This window comes from Acinonyx jubatus, chromosome C2 (assembly GCF_027475565.1).
Source record: "Acinonyx jubatus isolate Ajub_Pintada_27869175 chromosome C2, VMU_Ajub_asm_v1.0, whole genome shotgun sequence".
Lineage (NCBI taxonomy): Eukaryota > Metazoa > Chordata > Mammalia > Carnivora > Felidae > Acinonyx > Acinonyx jubatus.
Window position 1 is genome coordinate 131,298,803 of NC_069384.1, and position 14,437 is coordinate 131,313,239.

At 47.3% G+C, this 14,437-nt stretch overlaps 1 protein-coding gene and 1 long non-coding RNA gene across 4 annotated transcripts in view; one reads left to right on the forward strand and one right to left on the reverse strand.

The window, feature by feature from the left end:
* LOC106971613 (uncharacterized) overlaps positions 1 to 14,437 on the reverse strand; it is a 72,324-nt gene that overhangs the window by 42,004 nt on the left and 15,883 nt on the right. The gene's annotated exons all lie outside the window — the stretch shown is intronic.
* Positions 1 to 14,437, forward strand: part of GALNT15 (polypeptide N-acetylgalactosaminyltransferase 15) — a 47,261-nt gene that overhangs the window by 15,116 nt on the left and 17,708 nt on the right. For 2 of the 3 annotated variants that reach the window (XM_027061895.2, XM_027061896.2), the window contains exons 2-3: positions 4,624 to 4,790; positions 7,410 to 7,614. In XM_027061895.2, coding sequence (XP_026917696.1) covers positions 4,624 to 4,790; positions 7,410 to 7,614 — 372 coding nt within the window. Of the gene's footprint in view, positions 1 to 4,623; positions 4,791 to 7,409; positions 7,615 to 9,272; positions 9,460 to 14,437 lie in introns of those variants that run through there. The other variant, XM_053221491.1, reaches the window with a different exon arrangement.

Here is a 14,437-nt window from a genome sequence, read left to right on the forward strand (position 1 = left end):
AGAGAGGGAGACACAGAATCCAAAACAGGCTCCAGGCTCTGAACTGTCAGCACAGAGCCAGACGCGGGGCTCAAACTCATGACTGCAAGATCATGACCTGAGCCAAAGTCGGACACTCAACCGACTGAGCCACGCAGGTACCCCTCAAAAAAAAATTTTTTTTTTTAATCAAACCAAGAGATTTCCCATAAATAATTCAGGTTTATGGCTCTTCCTGAAAATCAGAAAGATCCGGCAACACTGGACTGAATTTCCTCCTAGTAACATTGGCTGCTCTTGGGGAGGGCGGCGGGGTGGGGGGGGGGGTGGGTGAGGCATGTGATCTTCAGCTCACTGAAGCTCCCATGGGGCCAGGTTGCTGTCCTCAGGATGTATGCCACTGTCTGCGGACGTTTGAGTGTGTGCTCACTCTGTACCCAACCAAGGAGCACTTGCAAGGAGGAGGTGGCCTAGATAAACTTTAAGGCCCCCCTTTAACAATCTTTGTTGGCTGGATTTTGGAGGGTTTGTTTTGTTTGCTTGCTTGCTTTTTAGAGGCTTCCAGCAACTTCTCTGAATCACTGCTCAAGCTCTCTCCCTAGTTCTGGCCTACCACACCCCTCGCTTTCCACCCTCCAAAGCTCTGTAAGATTGGTGGGAGGTGGGGAGGAAGCATGGGTATATTGTGAAGCAGATGGCAGGCTTTTAGTGCCACCTGCCTTCCTTTCCCCATTTCCTGCCTCCTTCCTTGTGCCCTCTCTCTCCTTAGGGACCTAGTATCCCCGTGGTGACATCAGGGGCCCAGGGTTCCCAGACACAGGTGATCAGGGCCCCATGATCCGGACCATTCCTTACTGTTCCATCAGAATCTCCCAAGCCTCACACACTCACGTCAGTTAAGGAGTGAGTGGATGCTTGCTATCACAAGCCTTACTCTCTTGAGGAGAGTTCATCCTGTATTTTTACAAAACAAAATGGAAGCCACCTAAGCCACTTGGATGAACAAAGGGGATGGGAGGCCCTTGTTCCCAGTGGCTGCCTGGGCGATTGTAGGCTGGTGTTCTACAGAGAGTGGGTCCGGCAGGGGATCTGGATGAACTCCAATCACTCATATGGCTTTCTTTGCCTGGAATCCTCTGTGGTGGATGCTACTGTCATGCTGTACAACTCCGAGGGGCACCATCACGTGGCATTCTATGAGCGTGGCACCCACTGGAGTTGGGCAATGCAAAAGCCCCGCGATGGGAGTGAGCATTAAATGACATAGCACGTGGGAAAATCCTACAAGTACCAGCAGTCCTTATTTTTAGAACACCTGACCAGTCTTCTACCACGATAGAAAGCAACACCGGAAACCAGCCCGCACACAACACTAACCTGAGTAATGGCAACAGCTTCCATTTATTGAAAGCTTGTATGGACAAAGCACACAACACACATCTTTGTTTATATAATCTTTACATAGCCCCATAAAGTAAATCTACATGTTATCCTCATTTTATAGACAAACAAATTCAGGTAGTGAGGTATCCTGGCACACAGGAGGCTTGTAAGGAATAATAAAAATGAACATTTATTGAACTCTTACTATGAGTACTTTATATGTATTAACTCATTTGACCCTTCCAACAACCCCATTTTCCAGATGAGAAAACTGAGGTTAAGCCTATGACACGCTCAAAAAAAGTTTACGTTCTCACCACAGGCCCAAGGGGTAAATATCATCCAGTGTTCAGATGAGGAAATGAAGGCTTATAAATATCGGGTATATTACCCAAGGGGTTAGGAAGCAGCAAGGTGAAGATTCAAATCTAAATATGATCCTAAAGTATAAGCTCTTTAAGCACCTTTCTTCAAGGACACACGCACCACACACTGCTGTTTCCAGTGCTCACATTCTATGGACTGGGGACAGAAAAGACAAGGCCGTGTTCTGCACCAAGGTGACAGACTTCAGTCCCGGTAAAACTGCAGCCCCCGGGGCACCTGGGTGGCTCAGTCCTGTTAAGTGTCTGACTTCAGCTCAGGTCATGATCCTATGGTTTGTGAGTTCGAGCCCCGCGTCGGGCTCTGTGCTGACAGCTCGGAGCCTGGAGCCTGCTTCGGATTCTGGGTCTCCCTCTCTCTCTGCCCCTCCTCTGCTCTCGCTCTGTCTGCCTCTCTCTCAAAAATAAATAAACATTAAAGACAAACAAACAAAAAACCTGCAGCCTCAAGAATGCCATATGCAGGCCTCTCTGTCCCCAAGCATGACCCCAAGCCATTGCCCTAGTGGTGTTTTCAGTACCCAATGGATTCACGAAGGAGGCATGATTTCTTTTCACAGCCACCAGATGCCTCTGTCCTAGGACTCCAGGATTTGCCTACAGTCTCAACCACAAAGGAAATAGAGAGGACACAAAGGAAATTTTGAATCTGTTTGTGAACAGGTCTAGAGCAATTCTGAGGGCAGAGTGGATATTCTCAAAGTCAGTGGGGTGGGGGAGAAAAGTTCCACCGGGGTTTGGGGAGAAAGGAGGGGGGAGTGGGGGGAGGAGATGAAGGGGTAAAATACCTCCGCATAGCCCACAATATGCGCTGGGGACCCCTTTATCTTCCAAAAACCTTACGGGAATGGGTTCCCCTTTGGACCTGTTATCTGAACAGCCCTGAAAGCAGACTGTAAAAGTGCGTATAAAATTCATTATTTCATTTGTCACAGGCATGCTGCTAAGGACGCTGTCACCCATTTAGGGACTTCTCTCTGAAGTCCATAGGAATTTCTCTTAAAAACTAGTGCTGGATGTAACAACTGGTGAAGTTCAGATAAGGTCTGTACTTGAGCTAATAGTATCTGAACCGTGTGAAATTCCTGATTTTGCTCGTGGTGGATGGTTATGTAACATATCATCACTGGGGGAAGCTGGGTGATGGTAACACAGGAACTCTCTGTACTATTTTTGCAACTTCTTGAGTCTTAAACTATTTCAAAATAAAAGTTATTTTTAAAAAAAGTATTAGAAAGAACATCACCGTCCCTTAAAAAATCTGGGATGTAACCTCTCTGATGGTGTCAATTCCGTTGCAAAATAAACCTCCTGTTTGCCTTTGGCTACTACTAGGAAGCTCACGTTTAAAATTCTTTCTGGAAACACCAAGGCCCTGATGGCCTATATATTTATGTTCTTTCTCCAAACGTTGACTTTCTACTCTTGCTTGTATTTCCCTACTCCTGATTTTCATCCTTACTTTTTTATATTACCATTATTTTATTGTACGTATTCCTTTTGAGTGACTTCAGATCCTTTATGGAAAGAAAGAGTGCATACATACAGAACTAATAAAGTAACTGGCACAGCTAGTTTATGAGATGTTCATTTTTTTTTTAAATCTAGGATTTCTGTTTTACTGTTACCTTAAAGCTCTTCCTGACTATCAATTCCCTTCACCGCCTGCGATAGGATTTTTCCCGAGTCACATGCGGGTGTCCTGCACACGGAGGGTTTCAGCCTTGGTTAGCACGGTGCCAGGCAGAGGGAGGGTGAGCCAATGGGGCAGCCTGGTATTTCTCTCCGGCGGGGCCAGCCTTTGTCCGGCTGTCAGACTGAGAACCGCATGCACTTTGACCATCACAATTGCCTTTAGGTGTCGGAAGTTTGAGGTCCCTGAGATAACCCCTACTCAAAAGCAAATACTCCTCCATGGAGGGACATTTAGAAGCTACCTAGGAAAGCAAGTGCCTCTGTGAACAGTCGTGAGTCACGCACTGCTCTACGCATCCCGTTGTTGTTATAATTCATTCCACTGTGGTCTCAGTCGGAACCCTCAGCAGAGGCAGGGCAAAACAAATCCAAAGCATCGGGCTCATCTGCAAAGGAAGGAGGGAACCAGACAGGCCTGCGAATGGCCTCGAGGAGGTAGCTCCTCACACTCCCATCTGTCCAGCCACGAACCAGCAGAGGGGAAAGGGCACGACAGCCTTGAAGCTCTCTGCCACTTACTGGTACTGTGACATTTGATAAGTCTTGCCCATTCTCTGAGCCTCGGTTTCCTTATCCCCCAAATGGGGGTAAAAGCCCAAACCAAAGACGTATTTTAGTGTAAACAAGCAGTAATATGTGTAAAGGGTCTGGCATTTTGTTGGCCTTCGCACATGTTCAATCCTTGTCCTTCCGCAAGAATAATACTTAACATTTATTATGTGCCAGGTGCTATGCTAGACTGTATGGAAGCAGACATAAAGAGAATAGTGTTTCTGCCATTCAATGATTGATAATTTGTGTTCATAAGACATGCACTGTATACCTCGTCCTATTCAAGCCTAACAACAGCTCCGTGAGGTGGGTGATGTCCTTCATTCCCATTTTACAGATTAGGACAGCCGTCTCCTGGGAGTGGTGGAAACACCTCTCAACTGCTATGAGAGAGACGTGGATTAAACACTGTCAAGATGCTCCTGGGATATGAGGACTGGGAGATCATAGCACCACTGCGAGGGTGTGATGGGTTCTCTTTACACGGAAGTTTCAAGCAAACCCAGAGAGACAGCTACTAAGTTGGGGGCGGGGGTGAGCCGTCTGGTTAAAGCAGCTCCAGTCAGGCCCCAGGGAGGGAGTTAGAGGCCGTCCAATGTTTATTTTGTTCTTCTGGTTCTCTGCCCTTCAGGTGTCTACAACAGCACCCCGAGGAGAGCCTGCCCACAGCCAGCATCATCCTCTGTTTCCACGACGAGGCCTGGTCCACCCTCCTGAGAACCGTGCACAGTATCCTTGACACGGTGCCCAGGGCCTTCCTGAAGGAGATCATCCTGGTGGACGACCTCAGCCAGCAAGGTGGCTATGGGCTCCTCCCAGCTCTTCGGGTGGGCCTGGACCCTGGGGGGGTTCCCATGCAAAGACTGGGGTTTGGAACCTCTGGAGGCCAGGTTCCCAGAAGCATACCTCCAGATGAGGATTCAGGTGCAGGTAACTCATGAGTGAAGAGTCCCAGGGGCAACCAGTAAGGAAATAGGGGGAGAAGGCATAGAGAGCACAGCCACCAAGCAAGGCAAAGAGGTCTGAGCCAGAGTCCCAGGAAGTAACTCCAGCCTGATCCCAGGGAGGTATCTCCCAGTCCCAACCTCCACACATCCTAATACGCTTCTTCCCAAGACACTCTAGAATCACAGCAGGGTGGCCATTCATAAGTGCTCGCTGCCTCCTAGACACTGGGTGATGCACTTGAGCAGATTAGTCATTAAATCACTCTTGGTTAGCCTAATCCATTCATTTTTCAGATGAGGAAGCTGAGGCCTAGAGATGAGACTTGACCAGGACTGAGTCAGGCCAAGCGCAGCAGAGTCGGGCCCAGAGCCTAGACTCACAGAATCTGCTCAGATGTTTACACTGACAGGAAACACTACTAGGGACCAGCCCGTTGCACGACTGAGTCACTAAAAGATGATGGAGAGAGAAGGTTCAGCGGTTCTCAAGCTTGAATGTATATCAGAATCACATGGCTTGCTAAAACACTGATTGCTAGCTTTTCCCCCAGAGAGCCCCCAATTCTGGTATTGGGCCCAAGAATCTGCATTTCTAATGATATTTCAGGTGATGGGGATGCTGCTGGTTTATGTACTGCACTTGAGGAACACTGCTCTTCTTTGGGGGGCTTCAGGCCCATATTTCTGCATATTTCTACCAGTGTTGGATCAAAAGTCTATTACTAGTAGCAAGGGAGTCTTGGGGTAAGTGAGTGCTTTTAGCTGCACTGAACAAAATCAAGCTTCTTCTAGTAGGGTGGAAGGGGGAGAATGAATGTTGGATAAGACAACCAGCAGTGTTCAATACAGTGGAGTCACCATAGGGCTGTTTTTCACATATCCAAGTTCAGAAATTTTAATAGCTTTGCTAATAGATGTCCTTCTCTAGGGAATGGACCTGGGGCTAATAAGCTTACCAGAAAAATAATTATAAAGTAATAAATAGGCAAAAAATTTTACCACCAAGAAATTCAACAGCCAAGTGACTGGAAATCCATCCACTGCTCGACAGTTTCCTCTGCAGAAAAGTCTCCTTGGGGAGCCACATGCTGTTTAAAAGGAGGAGCTTTAAAAAGACTGCCTGAGCCTCCCCTCGCCGGAGACCCAGTCACCAAAGCAGCAGGGCTGTGTGTATCCCTGTCAAGACTGTCTCTGGGCTGAGGAACTGAGGAAATCCTTGCTCTTTGGCTTAGTTCTGTTCAACACACACGCACTGAATGCCTACCATAGGCCAGCCCTGTGCTAGGGCTCAGAGCAGTGGAAATGGGTGAGGTACGACTTGCCCTTGAGAACGTCTTAGTTCAGTGATTAGGGGCGCCCCATTTCCACAACCTCATGGAGGATGCTACTTCTTTCTGAATACATTATTCCTTTGGTCTCCACTGGCTTGTTCATCTTGGCGTATGTGTGCGTGTGCACACACACACACACACACACACACACACACAGCTTTTCTTATCTTAAATGAAAAACCTAAGAAGCCTCTCTCATTCTTTATCCCCTATGGAATCATTGTTCCTAAAGGAAGTCTAGATTCCTGGCTCATTCTCCTCGATCCACTGTGCTGCCCACCCACCCTTACCACTACAAGGAGACCACTTTGGCCAGCACCACCAATGGCCTACCAGCAGCCACACTTCACGGACCCTCTGTCTTGAAACACTGTCTTAGGTCAGATTTCTTAGAAGTGGGGCCTGAGATGAGATTCATGTGCTCGTGATTTGGGGGGCAATGCACTCTCAGGGGAACCCCGTAGGAGAGTGGGGGAAGTAGGAGAAGCAGAGGAAGGAGCTAAACCAAGATGAGGTTTCAGATGAAGTCCAGCCACAGCCCAATCCCACAGACAGCTCTGCAGTGCAAGCTGCACCTCAGGATCTGTCCTGCCTCGGGGCAAGAAAGTGGGTTTTGGTAACCCTGCACTGTTTGGTCATTGGCCCTGGGCACGTGGGGCCAAGGGTGGTGTTCTGCATGACTCTCTGGCACTCTGGCACTCACAGGAGAGGCAGGTCCATATCCAAGGGCCTGTCTCCAGAGAAGGATGCAGACTACAATTAGTAGCAAACCTACAGCTGCTGGGTACATGAAAACCAAAACCAAACCAGTAAAAGGGACCCTAGGGCATCTGCGTAGGGCACCAACAGTATCTGCATACCCTCACTGCTGCAGTTAGAGAAGGTTAGCCATTTCTCTCCTCTCCTGGTTTAAGACACCATCTCTGCTGGTTTTTACCAGAGAGAATACTGACCCACCCCAAACTAACTAAGCAACTTACTTCCTAGCAACAGCCACAGTGGAATGTATCTGAGTCTCAGGACGTCATGCTCACCCCAGCTCCCAAGAGAATTGCTGATAGTGATCCTAGTGACAGTTGTCACAATTTCACCGGCTGTGGTGTCTGTGACCCCACTAACCATGACTCTGTCGATTCCAGGACAACTCAAGTCTTCTCTCAGCGAATACGTGGCCAGGCTGGAGGGGGTGAAGTTGCTCAGGAGCAACAAGAGGCTGGGGGCCATCGGGGCTCGGATGCTGGGGGCCACCAGGGCCACCGGGGATGTGCTGGTCTTCATGGATTCCCACTGTGAGTGCCACCCAGGCTGGCTGGAGCCCCTCCTCAGCAGAATAGCTGGTGACAGGTAACTTTGCCCCTGAGGTCTGGGGAGCAAGAGGTGGGATTGGGAGAAATTATCGGCAGCCTCAGCCACTCACAGAACATCTATCCACCACTGAAAAAGTCCCCAAGTCTCCTCCACCATTAGAGAGCAGCATGTGTCATTGGTTTTTTTGTGATGTTTGAGTTTGAGCCTTTTCAAAAGCACAGGGAGGTAACGTTGGAAGGGAAGTTAGAGGTTCTCCAGTCCATCTGCCTTGTTTTCTGCCTTCTAGACACAAAGACTGGGGCCTGGAGAACAGCGACCATTTTTCCATTCTTCTTTCCCCATCTTACTGTCATTTACTCCCCCACTTCCTGCTCTCCTTATACAGTTTCTAAACATGTCTTGTCGACCATTTTCTTCAACCTGAATATCCCACTAAGGAAAAGCAAAACCTTGTGGCTACCGCACCTTGGACCAGCCCGTGGGGTTTGCAGAGGCCTATTACACAGTAGGGATTCAACAAATGATTGCTTCTGATGATGCCCCGCCAGACAGGGCTGATGCTAGAACCAAGCCTTATGACTTCTATTCTTGCATTCCTTCCCCTGGTAAATGTTCGCTGTCTCCTTTGAAGTTGGGGATGACCACATATAAAAAAAAGTCATTACTGGACGAGGAGGTAGAGGAATTAGCATATTCCACTAGGTGGAGGAGCTTTCAAGCAGCACAATGCAAATTGTTAATAGTCCAGCAATTCCTTTTTAATAAAGAACCATCAGAGCTCAAGTGAAATCAAGAAGGATTAATTATGCAGGACCATGATGCAGATTACTGCCCATCCCTGGCTGTTATCTCAGAAGAAAAGGAAACGTGCATAAATCCAGCACCAAGACCAAGGCAAGCCAACACGCGAACCCTCCAACTCTGCCATCTTGGATTCTCCTCTCAAAATCACAAGGACTGTGTATCTTTGGAGCAGGACCTAAAGTTGGTCCTGCCTATTCCCCGTCTAATTCCCATCCCTATATCATAGATGGCTTTCAGAGGGACCTGTAAGACCATCTAGTCCTACCTCAGGATTGCACTGCTGAAAAAAACTGAGTTCCTAGGAGGGCAAGGAGACCCCTCAGGGTTATACAGGCACTCAATAGCTGGGCTGTTTTCTTTTATGCAGACATTTAGGAGCCTGGTCATATATTATTAAGCCATATGTATGCATAACCCTAACAGATCGCTTTTGTATAATTCTTCATTGACCTGCCCTCCTCGTGAGATGTCTCAGGCGGCTAATTCTGCTCCCGTTTCACAGAGAGGGATGTTGGGGCTCCCTGGGGTGAAATGATCTGCAAGGGCACACAGAGACTCTGCAGGTGAGCCAGGTGTTCCAACTCTGGGTCCACTGCTCTTTTTGTTGTCTAGGAATTATTTTAAGAATTGGAGAGCGGTACCTGCATGACTCAGTCAGTTAAGCGTCTGACTCTGGTTTGTGATCTCATGGTGTGTGAGTTCGAGCCCCATATCGGGCTCTGTGCTGACAGTGCAGAGTCTGCTTGGGATTCTCTCTCTCTCCCTCTCTCTCTCCCCCTCCTTTTCTTGCTCTCTCTCTCAAAATAAATAAATAAATAAACTCTATTTTAAAAAAAAAAGAATCAGAGAAGCTGATCAGGAGTAACATTTGGTCATACCCACCCCCACCCTGGTTGTGAGACACGTGTTAAAACATTGATTAGAACAAGCCCCTCATGTCTGCTTCTCACATTGGTGCCATTTTCACAGATCTGGAGATTTCTCACTCTAGGCTGAGTGAGGAAGACTTGGCAATACCTCAGTGTCCTCAGCTAGAAATAAAATGGGGCTCCCTGAGAAACCTTCCACAGTGAAGAAGTGGGTCCATGAAATTTTAATTTCCTGGGCTCTTCCCTTCTTCTCTTTATCAAACTTCTCCCCCTCTCCTTCTCTCTCATTCTCCCTCCTTCTCTCTGTCTGTTTCTCTCTCTCTCTCTTTCTCTCTCTCTCTTGCACACATGCGTATGCACACACACACACACACACACACACACACACACAGCCTCTGGTCCCGGACCCATTCTGGCTTGGCTTCCTCATCATGTTCCCTCCCTTCTGTGGTTTGACCATCTTTTTGTGACCCCACACCTCATTCACAGCTTCCTGTGCACCCTATTTGCTCTGGCACCTAGTGTTCACCTTGAAGGCCTTTGCAGGTGAGGGTCTGAAAGAAAAGCTACCTCTCTTGGGTCTGATTTCTCATCTCTCTCCACTGCACACAGTGATACTCTGAAACCTGCAGCTGGGTCCCCTTTTAAGGTTTGTTTTACTCCCATGGCAACTTTGCTCAAGTGTTCCTCTGGCCTCCTGTGGCCACTCGTGTAAAGCAAAGCCATAGAAGCCAGTGGGCACAGTTCCTAATAGCTGCTGCTCTTTGAGAGAGGAAAGGGTCCCCAGCTGAGGTTCATGGCAAGAGGCATTCTGTCACCAGGTGAGGACCCACTGTGCAGAAGGTAAGAAAAGGTCTTTAAGATCTTTCATTAAAATGGTGGAGTGGGATGATGAGTAGCAGTGTAACAAGCCATAAATCAACTATTTCAAAGAGCCATAACTTCCTCATCAACCTGGTCAGAGGGTTCAAGGCCTGGTTCCTAGCCCTGGTTCTCTGTCCTTGCCCACAGAACAGGTCTATGGAGAGCCATATGGCAACTTTGTATGAACTGGTAAAAGGATTCCTTTCTTCATTACCCTTTACTCCCATTTCTCAGAACATGTGTCATAATACATTCATTTTGTAGAACAACATACCTTAATGATAACTGCCAGAAATTTTAGAAATAGGTATGCAAATTTCCAACGTCAGTATTTGAGGCATTCTCTAAGTTTGGGCAGTGCACAGCCCACATAACTGTACATAGCAGCCCCAGACGGAGTTACTCAAAGAGCAGTTTTTGTAAAGCAGAATTAAAGGTGCTGACTGGTGGTTGGTTTCCATGTAAAGTAACAAAGGTGAAGATCAAGGGTAGCGGTCAACTGCCATGTGCTAACTGCCAGCCAGCTCTAGTACCCAAGCCATGGAGTGAGAGTCATGGCCCTAGACAAATGAAGGTTTCCAGTGGGAAGGGGGCAGTCCTTAGTGAAGTGCTCAAAGACAACACCCCCTGAGGGGCGATGTTGGCTCCAGAGGTTGTTTAAGTTGTTTTTCACTTAAATTGGGTCTGGTCCTCTATCTTAGAGACACCTAGTTCTTTTTTTTTTTTTTATTTAAAAAAAATATTTTTTTTGGATATTTTTTCATTTTTGAGACAGAGACAGAACATGAACGGAGGAGGGTCAGAGAGAGGGAGACAGAGAATCTGAAGCAGACACCAGGCTCCGAGCTGTCAGCACAGAGCCTGACGCGGGGCTCAAACTCATGGACTGTGAGATCATGACCTGAGCTGAAGTCGGACGCTTAACCGACTGAGCCACCCAGGCGCCCGGAGATACCTAGTTCTTAAGGTCACCTAGTGCTTAGCCAGGGCTAGGCCTGCTCAGTGGGGAGAAGCAAGAACCCTCTGCCCTGCAAGAGGTTAAATGATGGAAAGCAGTCTGAGGAATCCTGTGTAAAAGTGCTGTGTGTGTGTGTGTGTGTGTGCACACGCGCGCACGCGCGCGCGCTGAGGAGCAGCAGGGGCCCAAGATGCCTCCAGCCCACAAAGGGAGCAGCCTCCTTTTGGTCTCACGCCCCTGGGAAATTCTCCAGCCCTCATCCTACTCCACCCCCCTCAGCATGACAGAGTCTGAAAGAGCCAGCCGCAGCAGTCCTGGGGTCACACTTGAGAAGCAAGAGCTCTGGGGCGAGAGAATTTAGAGCCTTGATAATTTCCCCAACACCGAGAATCTGGGTGAACTTCCAAAATGACTGTAGTCATCATAGACCCAGAGGGACATTGAAGCACAGGAATAATGCAGAAGGATGAGATAAACTAGGGCTTATAAATAAACTAGGTTTGGTTGGTAAGGTTGAAACCCCAGTTAAGCTGACCTCATGTATTACAGTCAACAGTCAACCAGTGTTGGCCGATAGCTCTCCTACCTCTGTGTGTCTTGTGAAACCCAATCGCCTGACCTGGAACTTAGAGAGGCTTATGAGAGAATCAGCCTTGTACTTGCCTGAGAGTTAAAGCTCAATTTGAAAGAGAGAATGATGGCATAAGCAGACACTTTGAGCTCCTTCCAAGTCAAACAAGGCAGCTTTGCCATGTTGCGTTAAGCGTATTCCAAGAACACCAGACACATCTGTAGGTGCAAAACCCAAAGCTAAATATAAGACTGTTTGGGTTTTTTTAAATCACCATTTTTGAGTCACTAGACTACAGTCACTCCCTAATTCAGCCGTGGTCAAGCAGCTGCTATCCTCTTAATCTCTACCCAAAAGGCACTTAGAGAGGTTCGTGAATAATCACCTAAGTGTCTGGTCAAGATAGAAGCAAAAGGAGATTTCAGACAGGAAAAGGTAGCGTTGGATATGAGGGGTGATACAGTTATTAACAGCGAGCTTTGCATAGACTCTGAGGTTCCAGCAAGACCGAGCAAAAAGAGAAATTCGATAAATTCCAGAGTTCCCATTTTCTGGTCAAAAGTAATGTACACCTTTGTCAGGAAGGACACAGCTCAAAGATCTAGGACCAGCAAGTTGTATGGATGCTCGGATGCAATTTCCTTTCTTGTCCTGTTATGATTACTAAGATGGCACAAATTTGAGGGGATTCTTCAGGATTCAGCCACACGGCTTCCCTGGCTCTCGATTCTGAAATTCCACAAAATGCTTTGCCCGGAGCCAAATCCATTCCATCTGCTCAGTTCACTCTGCCGTAAGTGGGGACTTGGGAGGGGGGGGGTTGGGTGTCCTCCTTTCTTCCTTGATCTTGCCTCTCAGTTTTCTTTGGTCAATTCAGGATGCCAGAAATAGTGGAGACCCAGAGGGATTAAGTTTCCCTTCCCTTCCAGAGGCAACAATGTGAAAAGGGCAGGAAAACCATATCAGAGTCCTTGCTCTAAATATAAACCCCATGACTTGTTATGCCAACGTCAGTCACTTGAGGACAGATAATTGAGTCCCAAGACCAGCCTGGCCCTCTCCATGTAGCCTGGGCTACCCTAGTCCTGGCCGTCTCCAAGATGGAAGGAACAGAGATGGACATCAATAGAAGTGTAAAACACAGCGTGGCTGGCATCTCTCCTGCCAGGAATCTCTCTTCTCTTAGAGTGGCACCTCCCAGCCACCCCCGAGTTCAGGACTGATCTATTTCCTGGCATAGATTTTAGAACTGATAGTCATTGGGGGCACCTGGGTGACTTAGTCAGTTGAACGCGACTCTTGATTTTGTATGATCCCAAGGTTATGAGATCAAGCCCCACATCAGGTTCCACGCTGAACATGGAGCCTGCTTAAGGTTTTCTCTTTCTCCCTCTGGCCCTCTCCCCACTCATGCTCTCTCTCTTTGTCTCAAATTAAAAAAAAAAAAAAAAGTAACAGCCATGAGAGAAAACCTGTGACAAAACAGAAAACAATGCGACTGAGATATTGGCTAGGTGGAGGTCAGCTCCTGGCACGCCACCTGAGTGATCACCTGTCTAGTTACAACGTGAAGTTGTATGTAAGTGATGAACCACAGAACCTACCCCCAAAAGCAACAGCACTCTGTATACACTGTATGTTAGCCAACTTGGCAATAAATTATATTTGAGATAAAAAAGCTTCTGACCTGTACCAGTTTCCCACATTACCCTCCCTGAGGTCATATCCCAGGCTGTTGCAAGCAGAACAAAACAAACAACAATCACACAAAAGGATAAAATACCATCACCAACAGCCATCAGTAAATGAACAAGCAAATAAGTCTAGATGCAGGACCGCCATTTGCGTGTAGACACCATGTGCCCACATACACTTGCATTAACATCAGGGACACGTCTGGGGCTTGGCAAACCTGATTCCTCAGGCCAATCAAGTTGTATAATACAGGAACAAGAAACAGACCCTAGAGCAGGGGCCCATGAACCTTCTGAAATTATGCATAATACTTTGGATATGTGCCTATGATTATTTTTCTGAAGAGGAGTCTACACTTTTCAAAGGGGGAAAAGACCCCAAAAGAAGTCAATAGCCATAGTCCTAGAGTGTTACTGCTGAGAAAGGTATTTGTGGGACGTGGTTCAACCTCCCGCTTTACAAAGGAGGAAACCAAGGCCCAGAGAGGTATGGCAGCTGTCTCAAGATCACACAGCCCATTAGTGGCAGAGCTGAGCCTAGAACCCCATTCACCTGTCTTTCAGTGTTATCAACAGAGGTTTGTGAAAAAAGAAAGAGGCAGGGGGGCGCCTGGATGGCTTTGTCGGTTGAGTGTCCAACTTCGGCTCAGGTCACGATCTCGCGGTTTGTGAATTCGAGCCCCGCGTCAGGCTCTGTGCTGACAGCTCAGGGCCTGGAGCCTGCTTTAGATTCTGTCTCTCTCTCTCTCTCTGCCCCTCCCCTACTCACACTCTGTCTCTCTCTCCTTCAAAAATAAATAAACATTAAAAAAAATGTTTTTAAATAAAAAAAAGAGGCAGGCATGCTATTTAATGAAATGAGCTCCCAGCTCCTCATGCAAAAACATATTTTCTAGAACAGTACTAACAGAAATATAATGAGCCATGTATATAATTTAAACATTTCTAATAGTCACATTACAAAACAGAAACAGATGAAGTTAATTTTAATAATGCATTTTAGCAAGCCCAACATATCCAAAATGTTATTATTTCAACATGCGATGAATGGAAAAATTACTGAGATTTTTACATCTTTTTTTCATACTAAGTCTTCTAA